At 42.6% G+C, this 25,627-nt stretch overlaps 4 protein-coding genes across 5 annotated transcripts in view; 2 read left to right on the plus strand and 2 right to left on the minus strand.

Moving 5' to 3' along the window:
* Nucleotides 1-3,250, minus strand: part of cmip (c-Maf inducing protein) — a 32,919-nt gene extending 29,669 nt beyond the window's left edge. The window contains exon 1 of the mRNA XM_084477782.1: nt 2,380-3,250. Coding sequence (XP_084333908.1) covers nt 2,380-2,709 — 330 coding nt within the window. The 5' untranslated portion in view covers nt 2,710-3,250. The remainder of the gene's footprint in view (nt 1-2,379) is intronic.
* Nucleotides 3,251-4,993: 1,743 nt separating this feature from the next.
* gan (gigaxonin) lies at nt 4,994-16,400 on the minus strand. Of its 2 annotated transcripts, none has more exons than XM_084477079.1 (13): nt 16,268-16,400; nt 15,467-15,661; nt 15,203-15,317; nt 14,700-15,050; nt 14,411-14,479; nt 13,907-14,058; nt 13,167-13,288; nt 12,165-12,277; nt 11,541-11,690; nt 11,132-11,268; nt 10,418-10,552; nt 8,719-8,828; nt 4,994-7,907 (listed from the first exon to the last, which is right to left on the minus strand). In XM_084477079.1, exons 2-13 carry the CDS (start codon nt 15,637-15,639, stop codon nt 7,705-7,707), a joined length of 1,830 nt encoding a protein of 609 aa, XP_084333205.1. In that variant the 5' UTR covers nt 15,640-15,661; nt 16,268-16,400; the 3' UTR covers nt 4,994-7,704. The 2 variants fall into 2 exon arrangements, with proteins under 2 accessions (XP_084333205.1, XP_084333206.1); XM_084477080.1 differs by lacking the exon at nt 16,268-16,400 and adding an exon at nt 16,053-16,180.
* A 279-nt stretch (nt 16,401-16,679) lies between these two features.
* Nucleotides 16,680-18,821, plus strand: acd (ACD shelterin complex subunit and telomerase recruitment factor). Its single transcript, XM_084477469.1, has 2 exons — nt 16,680-16,721; nt 16,865-18,821. Exon 2 carries the CDS (start codon nt 16,873-16,875, stop codon nt 18,556-18,558), a length of 1,686 nt encoding a protein of 561 aa, XP_084333595.1. The 5' UTR covers nt 16,680-16,721; nt 16,865-16,872; the 3' UTR covers nt 18,559-18,821.
* A 2,393-nt stretch (nt 18,822-21,214) lies between these two features.
* foxl1 (forkhead box L1) lies at nt 21,215-22,387 on the plus strand (the record flags this gene model as incomplete). The annotated part of the gene is made up of 1 exon (XM_084477150.1): nt 21,215-22,387. The coding sequence occupies one exon, from the start codon at nt 21,215-21,217 to the stop codon at nt 22,385-22,387; it is 1,173 nt and encodes a 390-aa protein (XP_084333276.1).
* Nucleotides 22,388-25,627: the final 3,240 nt, after the last annotated feature.

The following is a 25,627-nucleotide window of genomic DNA, read 5'->3' on the forward strand; positions in this document are numbered from 1 at the left end:
ATACAGAACATAAAAATACAACAACAATAAGTATTCTGTTAATGGATACCAGTGATGTGACGTCAACACATAATATATATATATATGTCGTTCACGCACCCACACACACCCACACACACACACACACACACACACACACAGTAACAGCTTCAGGCACAAGCTTTGTTCGGGCAAAGATTGCTGGAAGGATGTGAAACCTCAAAATACTTCCCAGGTGAGCCACAGTGGCGTCACTAGGCTGTTTTATTCGGGGCTAAAGCCCCGGATATTATTTAATTAGCCCCGAATATATTTTTTTGGTAAAAAAAATAAAAAATTCAAATTTCCGATGGTCCTTGAACACCCCTCGTTTACCGCACGACAACAGAGCAGGTTAGTCAGTACACTTCAGCAGTCGGACTCAGTATTCACAACAGGTTAGTAGTGAGCACAAGCTCTAGATTTCACTGTATTTATTATATGTCAGTAATTCAAATGTCTGTAAACATTTTGAAAACCAACTGATTAACTAACAGTTATTCAGTTAATAAGAAATGAATGAAGAAAAACATGTAAAGAATACATGACTGTGTAACTCATTAAACAGTCATTAAATAGTTCACTTTTGCTGAATGTTGACTGTTGATGTGTTTGTATTTTGTTTGTGTTTTGAATGAGGCACTTTTGTGTTTGGGCAAAGGGAAGTTTGTGAAAATGTGTATTTTTACCATTGGTATTTATTGGTATATTTACTGGTAACCATGGAATGCATTAATTAAATTCAGTCTAGAAGTGATGAAATTATTCTAGTCACTAATGGTAGTTAGTTATTTGTTGGATGTCCCGTGTGCTTTAAACTAGAAAGAAACATGGGGATTCCAGGGGCATCCTTCTAGAAAGAGAATAAACTGTTTAAAAACATAACCAGACTGTTTACCACCTCAAGTAAATTAACTTATCATATCCCCAGTCAGATCCATATATATATATATATATATATATATATATAATGTAAAATCTGTCTCACTTGTATTCATTTTACTCTGAAATAACTTGAATGGAACTTTAGATGTCTGGGGATAAGCAAGTTATATAAGATAAGTTTATTTAGGTAAAGCATGATGAAAAAATTTGCATGCGCAATAGAGCATACAACATTTTTTTTATCCTTTTCCCTCTGGGCTGAGCCCCGGATGTTTCAGAAACCTAGAAACGCCCCTGGTGAGCCATGGGGGTGTAGTACAATACAATATGTGGTCATCAACCGAATCATGACACCTGTGTTGTGAGTCCTAGAGAAGGAAAGATATTGTTGCTTCTCCTCGGCAGCCCACACCCCAGCCTCAGGTAGGCAAGTCAGCTAGCTCACAAGCAGTCGCCAGGCCCCTACAGGAAGTGATTAAGCCTGATATGATATCGACCTATTGCGTGTTGCAGCGAGTCATTTCCTTCCAGTGAAATATGTGAACAGCTGGCGAATTGTTCACCCCTCGATGTGCGTGTGTCACTCACAAACACACACACGCTGCAAGTGGAGGTGTGATTTGTGTTTTTAAAAGTGAAGCCTAGGATTTTGTTGATAAAACAATGGCATGTACAGTGGAGAATGTCAAAAGTGTTGATATTAAAACAAGGGACAAAAGGAGACTTTGATAAATTAGTGGCATTGTTCACCAAAATCTCTATCATATACATAAACTATAGCTCAGCATTAGTATTCGTGTTATTAACGTTATACACGTTTTATGTATCCTGTAGGAGAATATAATGTCATTGTCTAAGAATGCAAACCCTTTTCATAAAAGTATATAATTATATTGGATGCAAATGTGTTTCGACAGTAGGCCTACCAAAATCCAGATGTCAAACTTGGTTTGAAATGATGTAGTTGTAATAGGATGCATATTGCCATGAGTTAGGACACAACGCTAACACTATCTGCATCCTCCGGATACCATTATCGAGGATTCCCAATCAAATAATATAGGCCTAATGCTTCACAGCATTATTGAATCCGTGACAACAATGCAGGACTGCAAGAACAATATGTCCGTCTTTTTTATGATATAGCTGAATTTAATTTAGACTGAAGCTCAGCCATAATCAATTAAAATGTTTGACTGTTGCATGATCCAATTTAGATTTCTTTCAGCATATATAAAACAAAAGCAACGAGGTTTTTTTCTGGATGGGGAGGGGGTGGGGAGTGGGGGGCTTCTGCCAGAATGTTGCGATTATATTATCAGCAAATGGAACATGAAAAGTCACTCACATTCCCTTCTTAAATACTGCGTCAATGGGTGCGCGTTATCTCTCCGTGCGTACCACGTTTAGTAAAAAGACCCACATCTTTAATGTCATCATACAACGCTGTGCAAGGACACTGGGAATCTATCTTACCGTGGCCGACGCCAGGCTGCTCTCTGTCAAAGTTAAGTGGTGGGGCTCCCATCTCCTTAAGAATTTGGAGGTGAGGATTTTGCTGAGAAATGTCCGGGGATGTTTGACCACGCACACCTGAATGTCTCCTTCTTGTAACAACTTGTATCTCATCCCGCTGCTGCAATTAAGCAAGGTTCTTTTGCACGACCCTGCGCCCAACTTGTTATTATTATTTCCCTCCGGTGCCGTAGGCGCAGACATCTCCCCCAGCAAAGGTTTGTTCTCCTCCGACTGATAAAACTGGTTGTTGTGCAGCTCGTTTCCTCCGCCGCTGCCGTTGAAATCCATGGTGCTTTAGATCAGTCAAAATTGGAAGTAAAAAAACCCGTCACTGACACCCGAATCGGTAGCCTAAATGTACATCAAGAAGCGAACAGGGTCGTATCGAGCTGGGGGACCCGAGCTACCGCTACACGACCTCGATTATTGAAGGAGTAATGGGGGCGAAAATGAGACACGGCAGGAGAAACATAGAAACGCCATTTAACGTCTTCTATGTCAGTTTTTCGGGACGAAAAATGCTGTTCATAACCGCAGAAAATGCATATATCCCACCGTTTGTATCCACACAATGCCCCTTGAATTGTCTACACGGTGCGCGTCTCGCTCCCCCCCAACGAGCTATTCAATATGTCCGGGCCATGGCCTCAACCATCCGGCGATAGCAGTCCAAATAGTACAATTAAATTGACACACATAAATATACTCCGTGTTTAGACGGGAAAAACGCAAAAATTCCAAAGGCGACGTGTGCTGTTTCTTCGTGTATTTGGTCATTAAAGGTTTATTGGCACGGTTCCTTTTTCTGTCTTTTCTCCTATCTTCGTATAGGAACAGAGCACTCCGATATAGCGCTTCGGATTGGTCCCTTGTTGTGCACGTGACACTGAAGTGACGTCAATGGGGAGGCGAGCGGACGAGCTGTGCGTCTTCTCGCCCGACTGTCTGCCGAGCGTGATCGGGGTGGGAGAGCACAGTTCCCTTGAACATAAAAAAAAATGGAGGAGGGAGGGCGCATGACTTCAGTGACTCCGCTCTAGGAATGACACCCCTTTAGAAATACCTTGGACCATTTTATTCGAGGGACGCGGCAACGTTAAATAAATTATGTTTTTCGAGCTGACAACCCCAGGAAGTGAATGGAGGTACTCGACTAACCGGAACACGGCGACCAGATATTGATCAACGATAAGCGCTCTGAGGAACATTTTCTAACTAAATAAAATAAACAAATCTGTCAAATCACTAGTAGGCCATATTAGGCTACCATCAGTCCACTTTAAGTTTTAGAGGCATGCTATCTTTAAGTATGATTCATCATCATAATCGAATTGGAAATATTGTGATAAGATATTTCACGCAACTGGACTACGTAGGTTGAAGTCATATGATGCGCCTACCACCTTGAACTCCAATTAATGAAACAGCCCCTTGCTGCCAATTCAAAAAACAGGTAGGCCTACTACAATAATGATACCCTTCCTGGCTGTCAGTTCAAAAGATGAAACCATGTAAATGTATGTAAAATAAAATATGCCTTGGAAAGTCAGATCAGTCAACAATTGTTAAACATCTCTGAATAAGTAAATAAGTAAAACATCTCTGAATAATGCGTAGGCCTACATGATGTGTAAGACATGTGCCATCTAGCTTTGACAAGATCGAGAACTTTTGGACCCAATAAACTCCCAAACATAAAACTGTAAGATAGGTTGCATTGCAACATTTATATGCTGACATCAAGAGATAAGAAGGGGATACAAACGGTCATGTTTATCGGTTGGAGTGTACATTTTCCCAGCAAGAATATTGCCTCTAGGCCTACGTTTTTTTAATTGAAATGGAACCAGCCTTAAGCATTGTCAATGTGGGGTAGTGATCGAATAAATATTACTCAGAAATATACATTCCTGCATATATAAAAAAAAAAAAAAAAGATCTTAATCTCAATTTTCTTTCACAAGAACATGAAACTAATCAAGCATTCAAAACTAGTGCCAAATTAAGACGGTAACCATTAAATATGGCTCCAAAAATGTTATGGGCATGGTCACTCAAAAGTGAGTATTTTTGCAACCTTTTATCTTTAATACTAGGCTAGTGCCTAGTTTATAACTGAACAATACAACATCTGCCTTAACTAAGAGATACATTATGTTTGAAATACTACATATATATTACTAAAGATATGATCCCTTTGACATTAAGTTTTCTATTAATGAAAACTCAAGTTTAGTCTTTCTACCAGCAAGGCAATGCCAACAGCACTCAATCAAAAACCAGACTGGCGAGATTGTTTTTCTTAAATGTTTTTCCTTATTGATGACTTCCTTAATAATCCAGCCAAAACCTTTTCATAGCATTACTGTACTAAACGTGGCAAGTTGATACAATAGAGAATGTTCACTTTTGGTCACTTAGTTGTTAGTTATTTTGACAATAAGCATGACATAGATAGGCTGGCCTCATCCTCAATGTAACATATCAGAGTAACTCATTAAGCAAACATTTTGGCAAGGCCTATATACCAACCCTCAAAATGACATTTGTAGGGAAAAAGGGCAGCTGAAGAGGACCTATGCTATATAACTATATATCAGTAGTAGGCCAACACGTCCATAAAACAAAAAATATAAATGTTGGTACCAGTGGAAACCACACTGTTGAGCTTTTTTGTGTGCTTGTTGTGAAATTAACACAGTTCTTGGAAAGCCATTCTTCCTTGTCCACATCTCTCCCACCAGCCCCCGTAAGACTGGTCTTTTGACCAATAACAGTGAAGGCTCTCCAAATACCTTGGCGGACACACCTCCACCCTGTTGCGCTGACAGTTGCGCTCCATTTAAAACTGTGTCAACATTGAGTTAATCTGAAGGTTGAGGAAAGTTCAGAGTTCAAGGAATGAGCATCACAGACATGGTTGTACATATTCAGCGTGAAATGACAATGATCATAGTGTCGTTTTTTGCTCTGATCCAAAAACCTTGGTTCGAAGCTCATCTTGGCTTGAGCCTCAGTGGATTTAGCCACACTTATCCTACCCAAAGTTGAGTCCACCCCACTCCAAGCACATGCAGGTTAGGCTAAATGCATACATGACAGTTGAGGCGATTGTTGGAACCCCTCAACCTGAAATGGATTAGTTTCACCATCAGGTTGTCCCATAACTGGATAGCTAGGCTATGCCATTTGCTAGTTCATATGCAACCAATAGGGATCATCAGCAGAAATAACATTGACCATAGCATCACCAGTGTTTTCTGATCAGGCGGCTATAGAATAAGGTTAGATATTTTTAAAATAAACATATGACTTCCGTCTATGACTATTTAATGTCATCCCCAGAGGGCCAACACACAGAGCAGACTATCCCCCATAAATAAAAAAAGAAAAGTGGACTCCTTAGAGCTTATGTGCACAAGGCTTACTCCCACACCGTGTTTGCATTATGTGTGTAAACATGCGTTTGTGCATGTGACACACAGGCAGAGGGAAAAGGGAGATATCGGCATATTTTGCCGATTAGTTGAATTACATGGCATGTCATAAGAGCCACTCGGTTTAACAAAATTATCTCCATCCCGAAATCCTGTTGTGTGACACTCCCAACCCTACCTCCAAACCCACTGCACGCCTGGCCTCGAACTCCTGTAGCCTGAGACTACAAAAAAAAGCAGCATGTTAAAACGCAGTTCTTTGTGTATCACAAATGTATTTGTAGTCATGTTAACAGGCATTTGTGTTTCGAACTTGTCTTAAAAAAACAACTTGAAAATAAAGCAAATAGCAAATGCATGTCGATTTCATGATATACATTATATTATATTATAATCCTTTCTCCATTGGAAATGTATCAAGGGATCTTTGGTCAAAGTGTCAAAGTAGCATCTAACACAGAAATCTACAGCAAACTCTATAAAGACTGGGAAAGAAAAAATACAAACTCAGCGACAGAAGCATTAGCAAATAATTTCACAACGAATACCAAATGTGTCAACGATACCTCTCAAAAAGTGATTCTAATGTTCCGGCTTAAACAGCCACTCCAGTTTTGTGTGTGTTGCAAGGGCATTATAAGCAACCGCACATGATGATGACGCTGATGACGTCATGTTACAGATAAGCCTGACTCAGGCTGGTAAGGGAAACTACAGTGTTTACTGTAAATGCCTGGCAGCCTAGTGACAATATCAAGCAACATATGTACACATACTGCACACACGCCAGGCCACAGCATGGAGTGCCAGGTCCCACACCTGGTGAGTTGTGTATTTGTGTATATATTATACGTTTGCCAAGTGTGTGACGGGATTCTCCCCCCTCCCTACACCCAGCCCCAACCCCAACCTCAACATGTGTTCTCTGAGGTTGGACGACAGCAACAGCTGTAACTCTCACAGAACAAACGTGGGGGTGGGGGTTTGGGGGGTGTCAATGGATGCCAAAACGGTCCACACTGACTGTAAAAGCCGGGTCAAGAGATCAGAGAGACATCCAAATACTTAAGAGTGTTGTCGCGTCGCTCCAGCCTCACCTTCCTCCCTCCCTTCCCACAACCACAAGCACTCCCATCTATTTCTGACCGGGGCCTGTCGCTGTGCCTTGACAGAGAGACACAGACAGACCTAGAGGGGAGACCACAGGAGAGGAGGGAGGGAGGGAGGGAGGGAGTTGGCAACGCAAGTGAAACTCCCTCACCCCTTGCATACAGTTGGTTTAAACCTATATAGGAGACCTATGGCCTAGGGCTTTCCATTTTGTGTGCTTTAACGTGTCACTTGAGGTGTCGTCTGGTGCAGAATCGAGTGAAGTGCATATATGGTTGTATTAGGATGAGTGTTGTAAATAATGTATCCCGTGTGATTTCAAGTGTCTACCACGATGTCCACTAAGCATGGTCGAGCAACCTAATGCTAAATCCAGAGGAGCATGGAAGATAAGTAAAAGATATACATACAGATACATTGATATATTAAATAAAGTAATAAGCTCCCTTCCTTTTCTGAAAAAGTAATAAATCAAAAGCAACATAAAAAGGCCAGGGTTAGAATGAACCGAAACGGATTTAAACTGTTCTACAAACATACAAAAAAGGAGTTAAGAGGCCATCCTTTCCCACAGAGCCATCCTAGTCGTACAAAAAGAAACCACTTCTCCACCAAAAAATAAAAAGAGACGGTAACTCACAATCACCAACATACAACAATAAAAAGAGGGTTCCATACGGTTCCTTTCAAAGATCTCCAGTCCCAGTAAAACAAAATGGTAGTGGCTGGGTGATTCTCAGCGGCCCGGGACTTGGGGGCGTTGGGCCAATTGCTGGACGCGGAACATGCCCTGCTTCAGCTGCAGGCCGAAGAGGCGACAGTTGGCGATGCGCAGGGCGGAGCACTCCGTCTTGTAGAGGTCGTTTGGGAGCATGGGCTGGGTGCGGTGCCACGTTCCGCTGCTGCGCCGGAACTCTCTGATGTAGTCAAAGCTCCTGCCTGCAGCGCGGGTGGAGCAGAACATATTCATTTAGGCATCATTTATTGTCTTATTATCAAGTCCTGGATTTGGAATGAAAGAGTCTATATATGAATATGACACATTCCCATCAGTTAGAATATGGTAGTTATAGTTAAGTTAAGGTATAGATATAGATGTTGAGGTTCTATGTTTGAGGTGGTCAGGCATAAAGTGAGAAATGGTGCTATCTCTTAACTGTAAACCCAAGCTGGATGATTAGGTTAAGAGATATTTAGGATAAAGCTTAAATCAACTTTTTCGGGTTTTGTGGTAGCTACTGGTTCTGTATGTTTAATGTCAGGGCAAGGATCCAGGTAGCATTCAGAAAGCATATAGTCATCATAAGCAGCATAATTATCATCATAATTCAGATAAATATCATCCACTTGGGATCTTTATGGATGTGGAACCTGCGTCACCACATCACTCCCTTTCCCGGTCTTAGTCCTGTTAGGTTATTTCCTAAGAAGCATAAACACTGAAGTTTGGAATGCAGACATGGTTTAACATGGCCACTAGGTGTCCGCATTTCAGCGGTACAACAGAAGGATTTCCCATAAATGTATGCCGGAAAGAGGGATTGATAATAAAGAACAAATATACCACAAAGATGAGTCATTGGAAGTGTATGGACTACAGGGAACTAAAATTATGTTTAATGGAAATGGTAAGTCACACATTTTCTGCAGTTCCAGCTCAGAAAACAAACTGATGGTGAAACCGAATGTATAGGAAGAGCCCCAGTCGTTAACAGCCAATAGAGCTCTATAGGAGTGTGCATGTACTGACCCGTGTCCAGGTCTCCCACCACATAGATGCTGGCTCCTATGGGCACCGCTCCATAGACAAACGAGGAGCTGGTCTGAATACACAGGTTCTGGTCATCCAAGTACATCCATCTAGATACACAGCAGGCAAACAGTTATGCACAAAATGATGTGACATTGACCGCAGACTCTTCAGTTTGAACTTTGAAGAATAGAGTTTGGTGATACATTGAAAGTGGGATGTGAGGCTTGAAAATGTATTAGCACACATATTACATGGCTCATTAGAATACTTTATAACAGAATAGAGCTGTCAGTCTACCTCTATAATCCCAATTTCCTTCCTTATTTTTATATTCACATTTTTAATTCTCAAAATAATCCTATTATTAATATAAAATTACTATGTACCTATACAATGTATACATAGGCTTCTGCATTGCCAAAGCCACTAGCATGTGGTTGTTAAATGTTCTTTCCACTAGAGGGCCTTCTACAAATAAACATTTCTTTCTTGCCAATTAATAATAGGCGCAAAATGATACATTAAATTATTTATTATATCGCTTGACGGCATTATTATCATTATTATCAGCTATGTTGTTTGTGGTGATGGAGAGCCCTCTTCCAAGACTCACGTTGTGAGGTTCCCCAAAAACAAATCAAATTGAGTTCAACGGGACCCTACACATACAACACAATTTCGATAATGAAAAATGCAACATTAATTTTATTTAAAAAAAAGTGGGGTTCTAGCCAGCGATTAAATCAGTTTAATTGATCACATTCGGTTATCTTTGTCATAGTCATCATGGACACTGTACAAGTTGAAGGACATGGCGGAGGCAACAGCCTTCTACGTTTCTCAACGCAGAGAACTCTTACTGCATCCATAGTGGTAAACTACAATCATAGACCTATAATAATCGTTATCAGTTAAATGTATTGATAATTTATCTAGATTGCAGTCAGTGCTACAAGCGAATATTTAATTTCACCTTGGTACGTCAATAAAGGTTGCTTTTGATACCAGCATTTATATCACAACAGTTTCGTTTTGGATACCAACTATCTACGAAACAGTGATAGCCTATTTTAATTATCGAACAGGAAACCCACTTATCATAATCGCCCTCATCCGTGAACATCCATTCGCTACACTATTTTATACTTTGTTTAAAAATTTATCATAATTGCCCTCATCCGTGAACATCCATTCGCTACACTATTTTATACTTTGTTTAAAAAGTAAAACTGAAACCTCTAATATATATTTTATTTGAGGAAAGAGAGGACCATAAACCCGTCTTCACTATCAGTTGTGACACTACAATCGCATTCACATGTAGTTAGGCCAAGGCGAGAAGCGCAATATTTGCTTTTGTTAGCCAACACATTTATTAAAAAAAATTATATATATATATATATATATATATATATATATATAGACATTTGAATAGTAATTTCAGCATTTGATTAATATTTAACTTTTTACTATTAAATATATATTAGACTCCCTAAATTCGTTCCAAGAGCCCTATTGCAGAATAAATAGGAATGCATTACAGATATGGAGCTCAAATCGAACACACACCAAAAGTGTTTAATGCATCCCGAGTCAAAGAAGAAGTCGTCTCACATGGCGACCGCCTCTCCTCCCGTGCCTCGCTCCTTCCCTATTTCCACAGCTAAAGTCCCCTTGCGTGCTCGGGTCCACTGACCTCCTCATGTCGTTGTGGTAGAACTCGGACTTGCACGTGGTCATGTGCCTCTCCTGTGGGTTCTCGTGCTCCTTGCTCTGCACGCCGCCAAACACGTACAGCTCCTTGCCCACGCCGCACGCCACTGATCCAAACCTAATGCCAACAGCATGTTCTTTTTTATTAATAAATAAGTGATTTCTAACACAATATAGCCCATCGTTCAAACATTAAACACATCGGTCTGCACATGTCCTTCCCACCCCGAAAATAATGAGAAGAGAACTTGACAGCCCTACACAAAACATCACAAAAATAACTTGACCCAATGACCCAATGCCCCAAACTTAAATTGACTATTTTCTAAACCGATGAGCCGTTTAAGCAGCCTGGGCCCCGTGACAAAAAAGACTGGAGGGTTGGTGGCCGATTGCTGGTAGACTAGCTTCAACTATAAGTGTGGTTATTTACTTGGTAGCTTGTGGTCACACGTAAAAAAAGAAAAAGAAAAAAGATTTGTCTGACATGGACTTGGAAACCAAAACTTAACGGTGTCATGGTGACACCAAAGCCACCTTTCACTTCCTGTCATGATTCTTGCACACACAGTGTGCGGTGTGTAAAGCCATCAATGTGCACTGATCTACATCAAAAAGTCATTATGTGTCCAACCTTTCAGATTGGACTCTTGGATGATTGAGTCACCAAAAAACTCTTTCCATCGTTCCCTCTTACCTTCTCTCTTTCAGGGGACAGAGGCCTGTCCACTGCTGGGTCGTGGGGTCAAAGCATTCCACAGAGTCATAGAGTTTCCCATAGGAGCCGCCAGCCATAGCATAAATCTTCTTATTCATTGTAGCATAGCAACCGATCTGAGCAGGAAAGGGGAAACATAATTGAGTGACACACGCACACACTAGACAAGAGTTTAAATGTAAAAGAAATGAAGCACATGTTAGTATGTAGTATTAAACAATGTAAGTGTTATATAAAAAGGTTAAATACTCTCCATTAAAAACAAAAAAGGAAACAGGGAGTTAATTTCTATCTAGGAAGACATTCTCTTTTCGTTAATTTACTAACCATTGCTTCTGATTTTTTTTTGATCGTTTGCATAGTTAATTATAATATTTTTGTTTCATACCTTGCGAACCATGGTCATGCTGGTCTGCAGTTTCCAGGTTTTGAGGTAGGGGTTGAACACCTCCATGGTGACCAGCTCCGTCTCCTTGTTCTCTCCTCCCAGGACGTAGATCATCCCGTCCAGCTCCACCACACCAAAATTCTGCCGTGCCTGCAGGTATTGTCATTAAATAATGAATCAAACCCTTCCCAAAGCACCTTAAAAAAATGTAGTCAAGGATATTAATAGGACAAGCACAAATATAACCAATAAGGGAATGTTAGGGGAGCAAAAGTGGAAAGACTTTCCCAATCTATTAACAATCTATTAAGCAGTGGCTCTCCACCTGGGGGTAGCAAAATTATCCTCTCCCCCCTCCTCCAAACTACTGCAAAGCTGACATCTAGTGGCCATATTAAACACAGCACGTTAGTGCTGTGCCTACTGCAGATACATGCAAATTAGTCAAATAAAGTAACCACAATGATGTTGGGATGTCCCATTGGGATATACAATTTTATATAAAATAATCGATTATGTATAACATCTAATCTATTTGTGTACCTAACCAGGCAAAATATAATTGCATTAATGAGAACATTACATGAATAGAGAAAAATCTATTAAAAACGAAAGCTAGTATACCTGCAACATGGAGGGTATGGGGCTCCAGGTGTTGGTGTCAGGGTCGTACTTCTCTCCACTATCCAAAATGTTCTTGTGTTCATCCATGCCCCCCAAGACAAACAGAAAGCCCCCTGTTCAAACAGGAAACAGATGGGTGTTAGTGACTCGTGGGCTAAATAAACAGTTAATATTGATTCAACTACAAGAGTCCTCTGTGTTTTATCAGAGATCAACCACTGAGCACCACAGCAGGAGTGTTTTGTTATTATGCAACAAAGTGCACAAAAATATATTCATATATCCATCTTTTCAGTGAAAAGATCTCCACACATAAATTAGGAAACTACAACAATCGTTTAATTGCTACTAACATTTTTTGCCAGAAAAGAGAGAAAATGAGCAATGCACAGAATTTTTCCCCTAGAGACTCCATTCCACTTTTTCAGATTAGTTTGGAATCACACTCTACCATTCAATTTTTAAAAAAATATTTAAAGCTTAAAAGATATTTTAGTTTTAAAATAATATTTTTTTGCGATGCAAGTCAATGTAGTGTATGAGCTCATAGTGCTCCTGCTCATAGTGTATTGTGTATGAGTATTAAAATGAGTGATGCTATATATGAAATGCACCACACAGTTTGGCGTTACACCTACAGTATGTTATAGGTGTCCGGGAAGCCTTACCCTTATTGAAGGTAATAACACTTATTTTTTGATCGAAGCTTTGGCAGAGAAAATAACTTTGGATGTGTGCATTAGTATTAATTCTAACTGATAGCAGACAGAATGTGCAGTGTAGCACGAATCTCTGTTAAGGCTTATCGTGTAGATCTTTTATCATTCACAATCTAATATCTTCATATCGCACACACCCCTATACAGACATTACCAAATCACTACAGACCAATCATACATATAAATCCCCCAGAGATAACAACCAGACCACTCTTCAACTGATTTACTGACATGGTACATCCATTGGGTTTTCAATGAACGTGGCACAAGATGCAGTGCATACCGGCAGTCACCACGCCATGAGAAACACGAGCCATGGTCATTGGCTGGAGATCTATCCAGCCCTGGCGGTGAGCGTCGTAGAGCGGACACATGCAGCGCATTGCCGCCGTCGGCTTCGAGTTCCTGCATGGGAGAGAGTCGTGTGGTCATCATGTGATCCCATACCAGTGATCCATACCATCAGTGATCCCATACCAGTCTCAGGTTATCGGAAAGAACATGCAACATCATCACTGTTTAGAGAGGAAAACCAAACCCTGAAACAACTACGTGATGCAGTGGTTTACATTGTAGGGCTATGGATTGAAAGTTTCAAACCGTGTACTGAAATAACCCTCAATGGGGTTAAATAACTGAATGCTATCCATGGGTTACCCGTTATTGGACGTTTTGGGTTACCAAGTTACGTCAATCAAACCGGCTACCCCAAATCTAATTGGACAGAGTGGGAATACTTTGTACCAGAGATAACGAAAGCCTGAAAGCAACAAAAAAATGGCAGCCCTAAATTAAAGAAAAGTGTCTGCCAGGAGACAGACAGAAGGCATTTTAAAAATTTGATAGACGGCGGGGAATGGCTTAACCAGGGTGTTTGGTTTTTCTTTAAATAAATGTTGAGAAACATATCAAAATATATATAATATCTACAATAATACACTCTGCAGAACAAGATTGCAATTGGTGGCAAAGGGGGAGAAACTACCCCAATGAATCAACCAACCGGTAGGCATGAACACTTACTTGCGGTCCTCTCCCCCTACTATGACGATGCACTCGGAGTAGCCTCGAGGCTTGAAGGCGGCCAGGAGAGCCTCTCCTGTCGGTACAGGTCCCGCCAGGGCAGGCTGGCAGTGCTCTCTGATCACCTCCCTCATCAGTGGTTCCCCCAGGGCCTGGGGGGTGCCACAAAACACATGGAGAACCTTACAAACTATACAAAACTATATGATTGAAATATAAAAAAAACCACTGGGATGCAATAAATACATGAAACTGGGATTCTAGATTTATCTGCATTGGAATCCTGATTGGGATACGCGATAACTTGGTTTGACCAAGGAAGGTTTATTTAAGGAAAAGAAATTCAAGCTGTTTCATTATTTTATTTTTTTGATAAGATAACTAGACTTATTGAATTGATTGTCGCCATGCATAAGTATTGCCAATTAAATGTAGCCACATGCAATAAAAATGGACCAGCCAGGCTATCACTGAGGGAAACACTGATATATTTGATTAAATTACCTGTTCTCTGAGGTAAGAGGAGTCCAGGCCATGAAGCCATACTGATGACATAACTTCCTTCATGTGCACCTGGAAGACAAAATGGGATGATAGTCCTGAGGTGCATACTTTATACATATATTGTATTGCAAATCACCAAGCTATGCGCCAGTCAATGAGCCTTCACATGCTCAGATCGTTGAGCAAAAAAATAGGATTATTTCTTCTCCCCGTCTACTTTTGTCTCTCCCCACATACAGCCCCTGAGGCTGAAGCTGTGTGGATGGTACTACCGAGGCTCCACACCCACCCTGCGATCCTCGGGGTCGTGCGCAAACCAGCGCACCACCGCTTCCAGCACGTGCTTCTCGTTGCCCACGTTGAGCTTCTCCATGGCCAGCAGCTCGCAGAGCCGGTCGGGGGACATCTCGCGGAACTCCTCCGTGAGTGCCACGTCGCGGAGGTGCGTCTGCAGGTACTCGGTGGCCACATGGTGCACGTGGTGGAGGCAGTAGTGCAGCGAGAAGAGGCGGATGCCGATGCAGTTCTCGGCCGTGATGCAGCTCTCCAGGAATTGACAGCAGAGGAACTTGAGGTCAGTGAGGAGGAGCAGGTCAGAGGCCTGCACCATGTCCTGGATGGTGTCCTCACTCAGGCTGATCTGCAGATGGAGATGGACCGGATATGTGCTCAATGGGAGTGTCCCGAAAGTGTATTCAACAAGCAGAACATCACAGTGACTCGCTCGGCTAGCTCACACCCAAGAACATCAGCCTGCAACCGTGATGAATCAAGGCTGTGTTTCGTACTCACTTCGCCACTGAATATATAGTCCAGGATCTGTTTCATGATGAGCATAGAGACTCCATCAAGCTCAATTCTGTAGGTGGATCCATCTTCCTTTGGAGGGTTGTAGTTGAGTTTGGTCCTAAAATAGCAAGTTATTAGTGGTCAAGTTGGAAAAAGCTCTGCAAAACCACTGGCTGGGAATGACGAACAGCATTGTCAGCCAAAGATATTAATGAATAATTTTTGGGAAGTGTGTTATTGAATACTTTATACAATGTTTTATATCACCTAATATATGGACTGGCAGCCGCAAGAATGTTTTTCTGGATAGGAAGCTCCTCGCCATCCACCACCAACAGTGCGTCATGAAAACTTTGCTCTTGCCAGAAAGAGCGCAGCATCCGGAGTAGTTTCTGGGAATGCTGGGGGTCTGAAACCCTCGACCCAGTTGGCGAATCCATTGTTGAATCAGCAATATCTAGACTAATAACAAAGACATGACTTGGGCTTTTAATAATAATTTTGTTATTTTGGGTCCCTTTGATCTATGGTCCATAACGTACCACAGCTGATATGACCAAAACACGTGGAATGGGCGGCTAACTAGCCTAGCTAGCTAAGTTGTGTATGTATTTATTTATCATGACTCATGGAAAATGCAAAAAACATTCCGACACTTAGAAACATGAAAAAGATGTCTGGCATACACGTAAACATGCGACCCCTTTCACTGGTTAGGCCTCTACAGTGAATTCGGATTCAAATGGTGACCTGGCCCAGGGAACAACGAAAATGATCAGCTACCTTAAACACACTATTACAATTACAATATCCAATCTTTTTCAGAGAGCATAACTTTTGTATGCTGCTTTACCTGCCGTAATGTTTAAAACCGGGTGTGTACTCCTTCAAAGTATGGGTAGGCAGTCGCTACAACATGTCCATATATCCAGCATAGGGTAAGTCAGCAGAATAATGGACTCGAAGAAACTTGTAACAGGTAAACGCGAATTGACATGCCTTGCCTAGACTGATTAGGAACCTGTTATGCTAACGCAGAGGCTTTACATACTTCATGTAAACACTCACCATATAACTTAAATCACTTGACAACATTTGTTGATCACTTGTAATGCTGCGTGTTACCTATTGCAACAAGTAGAACAACCAACGACGTTTTATAAACCCTTCTAACAGCGTTTGTAAGATTATTATGTCCGAGACATGACATGTTGGGACAATGTGATTCAGAGTGAAGCCACGCCCCCGGCCGCGCGTCATGCCGTGCGACGTGTGCTGAGAGAGAGGCTCTGTTATTACTCGTTTCTGGAATACTTTCTACCATCGAATATGATTCTTAGGCTATTTGGAAAGTGGCGATTGTAGTAATATATATAAAAAATGTAATCGGATGTCTGCAGCAGCCGTTTATGTTGACGTTTTAAGTATATTTTTGGACATTGGTCGCGTTCGGAAGCAGGAAGAAGTTTGAACGATCCGTCCAAAGCTGACCTCTTTTGAATGTATACCCGCGCTTAAATTGGTGAGCAACGGTAACCCATCGCTCTTTTGCAATGTTATTAGCATGCTTTTTATTTAGAAAAAACAACAAAAAATAGCAAACGATAATTGGGCTACAATCACACAATTGTAGGTTATACGTAACGTCATAATACTACTTTATAGGTACAAGGATGGCTCCACCAGGGGCCAAACTGGAGCCGTGGATAGAGAATATGATAATCAACCACGGCACAGAAAGAGAGAAAAATACTGCAAATCTGAAAGCCCGCGTTATTGCGGTGGGTAAAATGCCGAATTCCCAGGCGCTGGGGGTGCAAGGCCCCCCAGAGTTGCTTTTTCTTTCCGATGGAGTGGTCCAAATTCCTGCGATCTTGACCGACACAGCGTGGGAATATCTCCATGAGAAAGAAGAGAGAGATGATTTCTCCAGCCTTGTCAACGCTACGGTGTGTCTGCAGACCTATAGTCTCCAGTTTCATATGGCCCCCGAGAAGAGAAAGAGCAGATTCTTCCTGTCACTTAGCAACCTTGCCGGAACGGCAGCTGGACCCATTAAAGAATGTCCCCCTTGCTGCACAACCCTTTCCTCTGTTAGGGTTAAGATCTGTGACACATGGAAAGCCTTGCAGCATCCGAATTTGGCTCAAACTGAAAGCAGTCAGAGTGGCATTGACCTGACCCAGCTGCTCGGTGTGTGGCAGTACGACTGTCTGATGGATTTAGTAGAGGAGGTTCGAGAAAGACTGACAGCGGCTAGGAGGACTACGTCGCCACAACCTTCGACCTCACACGACCCACCGGCCCTGCCCTTTGGCACGCATGTGCGCACAGAGTGGGACTTGGACAGGGTGCGATGCAAGGGAGCTGAAACTTTCAGCATACCAATGGCTCATCTCATCATCCCAGATACAGCGGCCCTTTCCCTGAGACCGCCAGCGCAACCCGACGAAGGTAGCACCCCGCAGAGTGGGCTAATCCCCCCCTCCGGTGACCCACTGGTGCTGCACTCCACCCCTGCCGCCAAGCCGCGGGCCTCCACCAGCAGGCCCATTGCAGAGCCACAGGATGTGGCCGGGGGGCGTGGTTTGGAAAAGACCACTCCCCCTCCCCGGGAAAACTTCCACGACGTTTGCGAGGGCATGCTCTTGGAGGAAGTGGACGCCGATCAGTCGAATCCGTGGAATATGTTCCCCCCACCGTCCAAGGTGTTCTCCACCTCCTCGTCCTCCGAGACGTCCCCTGGCCCGAAACCCTCGCCCTCCCAGGCTCGGCCAGACCCCGTGGTCCCCCTCCAGGCCCACTGTGAGAAGAGGGCACCAACCAGCACCCGGGTGACCCAGGTGGGGCCGGATATTGATGTTTCCCCTACCTTGGAGCCGGGTAAAGGAGACCAAAGCCTCATCACACCGTACCAGATGCCAGCATCTCCACACTCCCCCATCTCCTCCAAGTCCTCTCCACCAGACTGCGTGGCCCTCGCAGAACCCAGCACCATCCAGTCCTCCAGGGAGAAGACCCCCGGCCCAGTGGAGGACCATCACCCACCAGGCCCAGCGGCTCTCCCAGAGCAGGGAGGCGTACCCTGTGTAGACCTCAGCCCTCCGTCCTGGTTGTTTGAGAGTCAGCCCGGTCCAGTACCTGAGGCGCGCCGCAGCTCCCAGCAGGAGAGGTTGGCAGGCGGCCAAGCTTACCCCCCCGTGGTCCACAGCGACGGAAGCAGCTTCTCGTATCATTACAAAGTCTCATTGAAAAACGTGCTGGACCTGAGCAGGTTTAGAGTGGCGGACGATCACCTCAACTGGGCAGTGAAGTACCTGGTCGTTCCCAGGCACATTGCGGACAGTAACAACATGTAGATTTCCTAAACCAGCCCCTTTGTTTCCAGTAAGAATTCCCTTTTTTCAGTTTGTAACTGAAGCTATAATCATAAGGAGATTCTCAACATCAAGTGGGGGATGCATTTGAATTTTAAATAGTTGAATTGTTCAAATGTTTATTGATAGAATCTATCTTTATTGACGGCTGGACACAAGCCCCATGAAATTAAAAGTTACAGTCCAGGGACCGTTACTATACCTAAACGTTTTCCCCTATCACATGAAACACAGCTTGTCATTTTACAAATATTATGTAACAATATCTATTTTTCTAGTTCAATGTGACTGTTAAGACCTGTTTTTTAATTTGATATATATATATATATTGAATAAAATTGCTTTGTTAACTAAATGTATCCTGACTGGAAACGTATTATGATATACTATAGACCACATAAATTCAATTAAAGCTTGTTATTGGGTTCTGCATGTGTGTTCTTCAAACACTTAACAGCCTATATTATTTAGCCTACATAAGATACATTTATTCCCCTTGACTTGTGCAACAAAGAGCTAAAACATCTAACATTCAAACATTTAAATAGACTACCTTACCTTTACAATGGTAATAATGAATCTGTCCAGAAGATGTCACTAAATACAAGTCATAGTCTTGCCGGGAGACGATATGCTGAGGAGTTGGCCAATCTTCGGCAATAAGTAATTTATTTGTTCCGTACCGTTATTCCACTAAAGCAATTTAATAAACCATCTTAATGCAGATTTACCATTTTAGGTAAATGATTTAAACATTAAAATCTGTTAAGGTCTTAACAGCCTATGATGACATGTCATTGTTCTACAACTTTCAGCATTTAATAGTGCTTTTTGGTAAAACTTAGCAATAGGGGACATTAATTAACCATTAATCAACATTAGTTGATTCATTGATAAGTAGCCTAGTATTATCTTATTGGGTTAGGTTTAACCCCAACCTTATTAAAAAATGTAGTAATAATACCTTAGTTAACATGAACCCCATTGATTTAGTTAATATGAACACCATTAGTGAATGTTTACTATATTTGTTGACTAATAAATGTACGGTTAGCTGTGTAATACTGTAGTATAATAATGTAATACTGTATAACTAATGCAGTTATAGATTATTGTACATTGTTAACTGTCTATTTTATGATAGAAAAGCAAACAATTTCTCTGGTTGGGTTAGATCGAGCTGGCTGTCGCCTTGCATGGCTGACGCCGCCGTCGGTGTGTGAATGTGTGTGAATGGGTGAATGTCAGGCAATATTGTAAAGCGCTTTGGGTGGCCACTGGTTACAAAAAATGCGCTATATAAATGCAGTCCATTTACCATTTAGATCATTTTTAAAGGCAATTGTTAATTGTGGTCTAAAGGAATAGCCTAGTTTGCTGCACCGGTGAACCAAATAGCCCACTAAACACCATTGATCAATTAATAAACCACATCCTCTCTAGTTTTGCGTTCGATTTAGCACACGTCTTCCTAATGAATCATTGCTGACTGCAACAAAAAAAGTGAAAAGTTGAGTTTATTCACCTCGAAACTGTAATGTAAGCACGGTGCAGCTGTGAGCACTTGTAAAGTTGTTATAATCCCCGTGGCCCTTATAAACAGGAAAATACATAATATAAAGCATCATGTAGGCTTTCACAAATAATATACATTCTCCTTCCTTCAAGTTGTCCTTTTAAGGCCATCGCCACAGCAGGCTGCCTGCAGCTGCTGATCAAACAATTAGGATTAGGCCTAACCCAATCATTAAGATGCGTTTTATGCAACTTCATGATTTGGTTAGGAGTCTTAGGACTAGTCCTAATGGTTTGATCAGTGGCTGAATGGCTGCAGCTGCTGATCAAACAATCAGGATTAGGCTTAACCCAATCATTACGCGTCTTTTTACGCAGCGTGAGGTGATCCACAAATATTGATTATTTATATTTTATTTTATGGATAATTGTTTTCACTTCGTCGAGCTAAACAGGTAAACTGTTAATTCCTGTTGTTTTTTTTCCACCATCTTAATGGCATTTTACCATCATTTGATTTAGATGCGTCTGTGAGCCCCTGATACGAGTTGAAAGAAAAATGTTAACTTTATTTTCCTTTTACACTTTGTTTTGATTTCTTGCTTAACCAAAGCAAGTCCCAGAAAGAACTCCGCAGTGTTTGCTTGTTCTCTGTGTGTGAGCAACTCTCCGCGTCAAGGGTGGACGTGATGTTTCAAACAGCACATCAGTGCGTTTATGTATTGGGTGCCCGGAAATTTTTTCCAAATAAACACAGCTTGATTCAACTTGGGTGGGCAGACTTATCAACAGACTAATTCTATAAACAGATGAGGGAATAACCCGGCACCTCATTGGTCGGTGGGTAAAAAGGGGACACGCTGGATCTTGTGCAATGAAGTTTTAATTAATGTGGGTGGGCTGAGAACACAACGAATGTTTATGATGGACAATTTATTTTCCCCGTGAAAAGTCAACACAACACTGCAAAAACGTACAACAATTATTTGACATTTTTTGGTGTGGACTTTTGTGAGGCGGACAAGGGGCGCACACTGAGACTCAGTCCAGGAGAGGAACTCTGCGCGCCGGCTGTTTGGTCAACTTTCCCTCCACGGATACCATCTGTGATTCCTCGTTTGCGATGAGTCTGTATCACCCCCGACTTCAGCATCTCGGGGTGCCACCTCCGTCGCTCGGCATCTCCAACCATCCCCCGATGGTCTACCTGTATGGCGGGGAAAACAGCGGGATGGTTCCCGCGCTGAGCTTCCTATCGGCGCGCCAGCAGGAGCCTCCTCAGAAACCCCCCTACAGCTACATCGCGCTCATCGCCATGGCGATCAAGAACGCACCGGACAGGCGCGCGACGCTCAGCGGCATTTACAAGTTCATCATGGATCGCTTCCCCTTTTACCACGACAACAAGCAAGGATGGCAGAACTCCATCCGCCACAACCTCTCGCTGAACGACTGCTTCATCAAAGTGCCGCGGGAGAAAGGTCGACCCGGCAAGGGGAGCTACTGGACCCTCGACACCAAATGCCTGGACATGTTCGAGAACGGCAACTACAGACGGAGGAAACGGAGGCTTAAGAGCAGACAGCAGCAGGAGAGCGACTCACTGTCCGGGACCAAGCGGGTGAAGGCGCCGGGGGAACAGTCCGGCGCTCGACCGCCCTTTGCAGAGGCGCCGGGCGATGAGGATGTAGGCATCTCGCCGAAGGGAGCAATGAAGCCCAAAGAGTCCGCGAATGCGCCCCGGGATCAAAGTTTAAAGCCCATTCTTGCAGAGTTGCACCATTCTGGCATGCATCAAAACACCCCATCGAGGAAGTCCACGGAGAGCTCCGGCGCAGCATCCAACCGGAGACAGCAACCGGTGCCAAGAGCATCCGGGCAGCGTTGCGCGCCGCCTGCACAGGCATCCACGGCGCGCGTGGATGATCTCCCAGAGCTTACTGTCCCACACGATAAGGAAGATGAGGAGGCGAGGTCCGTTTTCAGCGGGCGAGAGAATGGCCAGCTCAGCATGTTGGTGCATGACAAAACCAAGGGAAATAATGTTCCACATCACGAGGGCAGCAGGCCCACAGATAGATCACATTCATTCAGCATTGACAATATATTGTCCAAAAACAACGTCAATAACGCGGACAAGGTTTCCTTCCTTGGGTTGAGTAAAGAGACAGAGTGCCAAAGCCCTTATGGTCCATCTTTTGTCCTAGGTATGCACGCACATCAACTGTACCAAATGGGACTTCCACTCTGTTCCTACATATCTGTGCCCTATCCCGACAAGTTGCATTTTTTTTAAACAATTGCGTTTGAAAGGAAATGCTCACTTTAACTGTTCAAAAGTTATATGCCTAATTGACCTGAGATAACGAGTTGTGACTGTGAGATAACTTATTTGTTAAACAGCTTCATAATTGTTATCCAAACAGACTTTTTTATGATGTAGCCTGTCATAATCATTGCCTTCTTCAGTGTTCATTCATATTCCACTATAAATAGCACAACTAAAGATCTTATATTTCTTGCTCAGTTGATAGTAATTCAGGTATTCTGCTTAGGAAATATATGATACATATCTTTCTTGAAACCTCCCATTCAACAGCACTATTGCTGGACGGATGCACAGCTGTCTGTTTAAAATCCTGTAGAAAGCTCTTAAGTGCATACGGATGTTGTCATTGTCCATGTAAATGTTTATGGAACATGGGATCTTTCTCTCTTCCTTCATAAAGGGACCGGGTTTAATGTACACGTGTATGTACATGCTCAGATAAACCTCTCCTCCCAGAATTTGAAAGGTCCTTCATCAAGTGTATGGATCTCCGAAACTATAACCAGATTTGTTATGCATTTCTCATTGTTGTGAATTCTGTTTTAAAACATAAAACAAATTCTCTGTTACATGACAAACGACAAATCAGTTAGATAAAAGTTGTGATTAAATGGAAAAAATGTTGCGTTGAACTGCTACTCGCTATTTAAGTTGGTTGGTTCACATTGATTACAGGAATATACAACAAGTAAGTCCTAATCATCTTTAACTTAAATGTTATGATGAGGATGCAGAATTATCTAGCACCCATTCCTTCTTCTCCGAGTGCCGCCATTAGGGTATCCAACCATGCAGGTGAGCAGGTTGGTAGCAGTCCCACTAGTCACCTTCTATCAATCTGAGGAGAATAGCTAATGTTCACTCACTATTTTCATTGAATATGTATTCTTGAAGAAGCAGTGATAACAATGAATCATTCTAGGGACATGTGACCTAATGATCAGTTTTAACATGACATTGTAGTGTACTGTATAACCAAATGTATGGATATTAAAGGGAGTAAGGTACAAGCATAATGCATTTGGCTGTCCTATACATTACACATCTATTATGATACCAGAATGCACCAGGGCTGCTGGAGAAGGCCTTGGTAGGCCTTCTGTAATAAGACTTAGAATAACACTTGTGTGAGAGAAGTGCAGAGAATGGCTGTCTAAAAATAGGCCTAAACAGTTGAGGCACACAGTCCTCTCCAAAAACAGTGTGCTGTGCGTCTGCACACTGCAAATAAGGAATGTTTGTTGAAATAAACTTCCCCACATTTGAGGAAAGGAGTTGGAAATCACAAGCATTTCCTGTGTATAGGATTCTTTTGGTCAGACGTGTAAATAAAACATGGAAACAGCTGAAAGCCTCCGAGGGGATAGACTGGGACAGAGAGAGAGAGAGAGAGAGAGAGAGAGAGAGAGAGAGAGAGAGAGAGAGAGAGAGAGAGAGAGAGAGAGAGAGAGAGAGAGAGAGAGAAAAAGTTTGTTATCAAAAGCCATAAAGTGAAATAAGTTTACTGGTATGTGTCTGTTACTAAAGCAATACTAACAAAAATCCCAACTATAATGGATGTGCTTTGATTAGTTTGATAACAATTTACATGTAGAGAAACCAATGGGGTTTTGCCAGTGATGAAATGTTGAAGGACAATCATGGAATGGATCATCATTAAATGTTGGTGCAGAGAATATTTCCCACAATGCAATTCATGCAATGCGTTGAGTTGTGGACATTTTCAGCCAGCAAACGCTTCATCACTCCCGACTATTACGCAGAAGATCACACAGTTTTAGATGGTGTTAGTGTACAGCTTTAGCTGTGATGGACGGAGAGCCGTGTGGAAAGAGCAGGAACAAAACAAAATATCCCAGGGCCTCGAAAGTGTCATCGCTCTCGCTCCCATGTGCAATCACGTCTGAGTTTCAGCACTCAATCACCGTATTTAAACACCAGGGATTCAAAAGAGTTTTAATCCAAGTGTTTATTGTATTTTTTCACTCTCTACATAAACGGGCTACAGTTGTTCAAATACACACTCAGAGAACGGTGTGGAGAGGCGGGGTCATGATGAAGATGGATGTGCTTCGCTGCATGCTACATTAGCAGCTAATCAAGTTAGGTTTCCTGGCACAACGCTTTATACATCGTTATCCGCCTCAAACGTCCACCAGACCAAGACTTCTACAGAGCTGTTTAATGTACACTTGACATACACAGACACACAAGCACACACACGGCCACGCCATGCTTGTGTGGAGACTACACCTGACAGTTGCTGTGACACATGACCATGCATGTGTTCCAATCAAACGCTAAACTATATCAAAGATATTATACAAACAAACACATCCACACCAACACCCTTAAGACTGCAGCATCTCAGAGAGAAATACATTAAATAAAATAACAACTATCGATGTTTGTTATCAATCAAAACAAGTCTTATATATTTTTTCTGAAACACCCACACTCACATTTTGATAGAAACTTTAGAATATTACCAGTCAGTTCAAATCAAGGAATGTTCTGCTGGGAAATTAAAGTGTGTGTGTGTGTGTGTGTGTGTGTGTGTGTGTGTGTGTGTGTGTGTGTGTTCACGTGTTTGTGTGTATAAACACACGCCGGAGGTGCACGTGGCAAGCTTCAGTCCCTTCACCCCTTCACCTCCGCCCACTGTCCGGGACCACCCCGGGGTCCGACACTTCATCCTGGAGGAAGTCATCGGGTCTGAATAGGAGCCTCCCTCTGAGGGCTGTAAGAGTGCAGCCTGCTTCCTCAATCACCCTCCTCCGCTGGGCTCCTACGCAGAGCGGGGACAAACAAACACACACACGCACACACACACACACACACACACACACACACACACACACACACACACACACACACACACACACACACACACACACACACACACACACAGTATGGTGGAAGCGAGCCACAGATCCACATCCCAAACCAATGAAAACATGGAAAACAAAATATAGTGATGCTTATCATGATTATCGTTTTTGTGTGGTTTGTGTTCTGAGGGAATGTCTGTCATTACAAGGTCAACTAGGGGACGATGACATGCAGACTAAGCCAGATGAGGTGCACAGACCCACAGAAACGTAGGCTACGGTTTCACTAAAACGAGAGCATGCTACTTCATACAGCTCTGACCTTGAGGGAGAAAAGAGCTTGCTGTAGCCGTGAAGCCACCCAGCGTCCCGGGCA

Source organism: Micromesistius poutassou, assembly GCF_964030765.1.
Source record: "Micromesistius poutassou genome assembly, chromosome: 13".
Lineage (NCBI taxonomy): Eukaryota > Metazoa > Chordata > Actinopteri > Gadiformes > Gadidae > Micromesistius > Micromesistius poutassou.

Excerpts from the sequence above, each read along its gene's own strand:
- gan (XM_084477079.1), bottom strand. The coding sequence starts at position 15,639 with ATGGATTCGCCAACTGGGTCGAGGGTTTCAGACCCCCAGCATTCCCAG. Across the intron at positions 11,691-12,164 it reads CCATACCCTCCATGTTGCAG|GCACGGCAGAATTTTGGTGT; the intron begins GTATACTAGCTT and ends CAATACCTGCAG. Across the intron at positions 10,553-11,131 it reads TGTCCCCTGAAAGAGAGAAG|GTTTGGATCAGTGGCGTGCG; the intron begins GTAAGAGGGAAC and ends TGTTGGCATTAG.
- acd (XM_084477469.1), top strand. The coding sequence starts at position 16,873 with ATGGCTCCACCAGGGGCCAAACTGGAGCCGTGGATAGAGAATATGATA.